The sequence below is a fragment of the Asparagus officinalis genome, chromosome 1, assembly GCF_001876935.1.
Source record: "Asparagus officinalis chromosome 1, Aspof.V1, whole genome shotgun sequence".
NCBI lineage: Eukaryota > Viridiplantae > Streptophyta > Magnoliopsida > Asparagales > Asparagaceae > Asparagus > Asparagus officinalis.
In genome coordinates, this window is record NC_033794.1 from 119,265,629 (window position 1) to 119,270,224 (window position 4,596).

At 33.3% G+C, this 4,596-nt stretch overlaps 1 protein-coding gene across 1 annotated transcript; it reads left to right on the forward strand.

Annotated features, from left to right (window-relative positions):
• Positions 383-967, forward strand: LOC109840433. Its single transcript, XM_020409084.1, has one exon. It carries the CDS (start codon positions 383-385, stop codon positions 965-967), a length of 585 nt encoding a protein of 194 aa, XP_020264673.1.

The following is a 4,596-nucleotide window of genomic DNA, read 5'->3' on the forward strand; positions in this document are numbered from 1 at the left end:
AGTCGCATTGACAAGCTTCGTGCAATAGAGAAAGGCATGAATTGAGAAAAACAACCTAAAACCGAAATCGGATGGGTGAATTTTTCACCTCCGGTTTTTCTAACCTCATGGGTCCCGCGAATTGTCCTTAGCCCATGCTTGGAGCCATGTGTCAAGGCTTGGTTGGTTGGCCTTTTTTGTTTTATTCCTAATTTTTAAATGATATTTTGGGAGATAAATACTAGGAATTAATTTATAATTTTTATATCAATAATTTTTATTTTTTCACCTCTATAAATAGAGATTAGTCTTGTGTAATTTGGACACCAAAAAAAATCTGAGTTTTCAACACCTTATTCTCCTTCTCTTTGCTTTTGCTTCTATATTCTTCAAACTTTTTCAAATGGATCCTTCACAAAATTATTCTAATTTCTCCTACAACTTTCCTAACCAGCCTCAAAATACCAACCCTCAAAATCCAAATATGCAAGCCCCGGAAATTACTCAAAATGCTGGTATGCAACCCAATTTTCAAATGCCGTATATGATGCCACCAAATTTTGGCATGCAATACCCTTATCTTCCTTACGGTTATCATCCAGCTGCGGGAAGCAGCTATGTTCCATCCCATATGAATTTCCCTACCACGGAGTCGATTGAGCCACCGACACCCCGGTTCAGTAGCGGATCTACAGAAATCCCGGAGTTTTCCACCCAGATCTCTTTGGGAAATGTTGGTGGGGATACTCCTCATAGTTTTCTACCTCCAACCCAACAACCAACAAAGAGATCAAGTTACGATAGTTGGAGCACAGAAGACAACATAATTCAAGTTACGATAGTAGCAGCTGATGCTTGTGATGAGTACGTGAAGATAGGAGAATCTACTGCGGTTGAGTGTACTCAGAGGTTTTGCGAAGGGGTAATAGCCTTGCGTCATATGATTTGTGGATATGGCATGCTTTTTTTGGGCTTCCTGGTAGTTTGAACGACATAAATGTACTAGATAGGTCACCCGTTTTTGATGACATTGAGTCTGGTGAAGCTCCAAGGGTAAACTTCACTGTTAATGGACGGCACTCCGAGTGGGTCCCGCAACATTAAATCAACAATTAAAGAGAGCCATGTGTCAAGGCTTGATTGGTTGGGTTTTTTTGTTTTACTCCTAACTTTTAAATGATATTTTGGGAGATAAATACTAGGAATTAATTTATAATTTTTATATCAATAATTTTTATTTTTTCACCTCTATAAATAGAGATTAGTCTTGTGTAATTTGGAGACAAAAAAAAATCTGAGTTTTCAACACCTTATTCTCCTTCTCTTTGCTTTTGCTTCTATATTCTTCAAACATGATAGTGGAAGATGAAATAATGAGGGCGTGCATTATTTTACATAACATGATAGTGGAAGATGAACGAGATTCGTATTCGCGAAACTGGGAAAATATCGACTTTGAACCGTCAAACAATCCTAGCTCTTCCGCCTCTTCCAGTGTTCAAACAGACGTATTGCCTGAGTTTCAAGTCCATGTTCGAGACCGATCCGGATCGGATAATCATACTAGAGCCGAACTACGAGATAGGAGCCAACATATTCAGTTGAAAAAGGATCTCATCGAGCACATTTGGCAGAAATTTGGAACAACCTCTGATTAGATTTACCAATTTAATGTGTGTTTTCTTTAATGTTTTCAATAATTTGTGTGTGTTTGACTTTTCCGTATGCTTAATAAAATCGTGTGTTTTTTTGTTAATATAAAAATATTATCAAAAATTAAATTAATAATATATTATTTATGTAAATATTAAAAAATTATAATTATAAATAAATGAGTTATATTAGTAATAATAATAGTAGTAGTAGTAATATATATGAAATAAGAAAAAGAAATGAATAAATAAGGTGGGGTATATATGTTGGAGTGATGGGGTTATAGTGGGTCCCAAATAAAGTAAAAATCTTTTGAAAAAACTCCTGCTGTAGAGATGATAGAAAATGGAGATTGTTGAATTATATGGAGGGGGAATAAAATGATGTGGCAGGAGAGAGAGGTTAAAATTTCGACTCCTGATGGAGATAGTCTTATAAGTTCCTCCAGTTGCACGTGGGAAAATGCATGATATCTAGTGACACGTAGGCAAAATTGTTTCCCAGGAATCTTAACAAAAGACATTCAATTTGGGAGAGAAAGAACTGTAGGTCCCACTAAATTCAAAATAACAATAATAATATAAACGGCCCGGTCCGGGTGCGGCCCGCCCTGCCCGAACCCGGCGCAGTCCGGCGCTCCAGGCCAGTGCCCGGGCCGGCTCTTTGGTGCCCGGGCCCGGCCCGGCCCAGCCCGGAATCAGTAACTTTCTATATTTTTTAATTTTTTTTAATTTTTTATATGTATTATATATGTATGATATAGCTATAGTATAAATATATATAATAATATATATATGTATATATAGATATATTTTATATATGTATTAACTATGTCATATGTGTATAATATAACTCTCTCTTAGTTTAACATAGTATAGTATAGCGTGATTTCTCTCTTATATATAAGTTATATATATTATATAGTATAATATAGTAGTACGGATACTTATATAAATTAGGATATAAAGTATATATATATAGTATATATTATATATATATAAATAGATAAAAGATACTTTCTTCGTTATATAAGTATAATATAAGAATACTCTCACTTATATATGTATAATGTAATGCCGATGGTATGATACTGCGCTCTCTCTCTCTTAGTATAATTATGTATATTATAAGTATACCTCTCTTATATAAGCTATACTCTCTTCTATATAAACTATATATAGAGGTAGGTACTCGCTCTCTGTATATATGATATCTCCCCTTAATAAAGTAATACTTCGTACTTATAATATGTAATAAATATGCTGTGTGTGTTTACTGCTCTATCTTAGTAATATAAGATATATAAGTAGAGTATATTACAGCGCTACTACTTCTTCCCATTGGCAACCCAACGTCAACGGCATCTTATGTCGATTCTTCCTCTCTCAAGTTATAACCTTCATAAATATATACAATATACTTTATATTAATATATGTATAGCTATAATATATAGTTACATCATATAATGTTGTAAGTATATACTAATAACATAATATATACAAAATATAATAATATCTAAACTAATTTTGAACATTTTTATGCATGAGAAGAACAAGAAAAGACACATTTAAAAAAAACTAGTAAGATGTACTTATCTATTGTGATGCGATGATTCAAAAATAATCTTATCTTATAATTTGTAAATTGATTTATTAATTTATAATCAAAGAATGTATTTTTAATTTTATTTAATTTATGTTATTTAATATTAAATAAAATATTATTTTTATTAATGTTTTTTTGCCTTTTTATACATTTAAAATTTAAAAAAAGTTGTATAAAAATTCATAAAAATAAATGCAAAAAAACGTAGCCGACCCGCCCCGGCCCGGCCCGGACCGCCCGCCGGCCCGGCCCTGGACTTCGCCCGGGTACTCGTCCGGGTCGGCGCTCTCTTTATCCCGGCCACGGCCGGATTTTCGCCGGGCCGGGCCGCCCGCGCCGCGATGGACCAGCCTCAATTCTCCTGAAAATAAAGTTACTCTATATTGGCCCGGCCCCGGGCCCGGGCCCGGACCCGGCCCCGGGCCCGGGCCCGGACCCGGCCCGGGGTACTCGGGTCCGGGTCCGGGCTCTGGTTTTGCCCGGCCCGGGCCCGGATTTTCGGGCCGGGCCGGGCCGGCCCGGCCCGGATGGACAGGCCTAATTCTCTGAAAATAAAGTTACTTATATTTTCTTTCCAAAACAAACTTTTTATTTCACTATCCTTTAAACGAAGCAAAAAAAAAAATGAAAAATTTACGTAGTTGAGAATAGGGATGGAAATGAACTAAATAATTAACAAATTATAATTTGTTTATTATTCATCTAAGTATTCAATTAAATTCAATTTGATAGTCCATTTAATAATAAATGAATAAATTTTATTATTCATTTCATAAACGAATAGATTTGACCAATTATAAATTTGATTCGTTTGGTTAATAGATATTCATTTATGGTTTCCCACTTTCATATTAGTACATTATATTAACTTCTATGTTTGTATAATATTATAAATAATAATTTTATTTATAAATATTATTATATTATTAATTTATAAACTTATATATAATAACTCTTATAATGAAATATCATAATAACAATTAGGGAAATTTACTTATAAAGGTAAATTTTATAAAAAGTTTAGAGTTTTATAAATTTTTAGAGTTTTATCTTGAGGGTATTTTTTACAAGGTTAAAAAACTTTTAGGTGCTGGCTAGCATATGTTTTTTGAATTTCTCTGCAAATTAAAATAAGTAAAAGATTTGAATTATATCAAATATATCACCTTTATCTAATGACATGTTAAGTCTCATTATGGATAAGATAAATCATTTAATTATAAATTCAAAGAAGATAGAAAAATTAGAATAGATTAGGATAACAATATAATATTTAAAAAAAATAAGAGTAATATTGACCATAGAAAGATTTTCCTTAACTCGTATTTTTAAAGGGAGTATGATTGCCTCCTCATTCA

What these genes read in the sequence shown, in the direction of transcription:
- LOC109840433 (XM_020409084.1), top strand. Translation starts at nt 383, where the DNA reads ATGGATCCTTCACAAAATTATTCTAATTTCTCCTACAACTTTCCTAAC.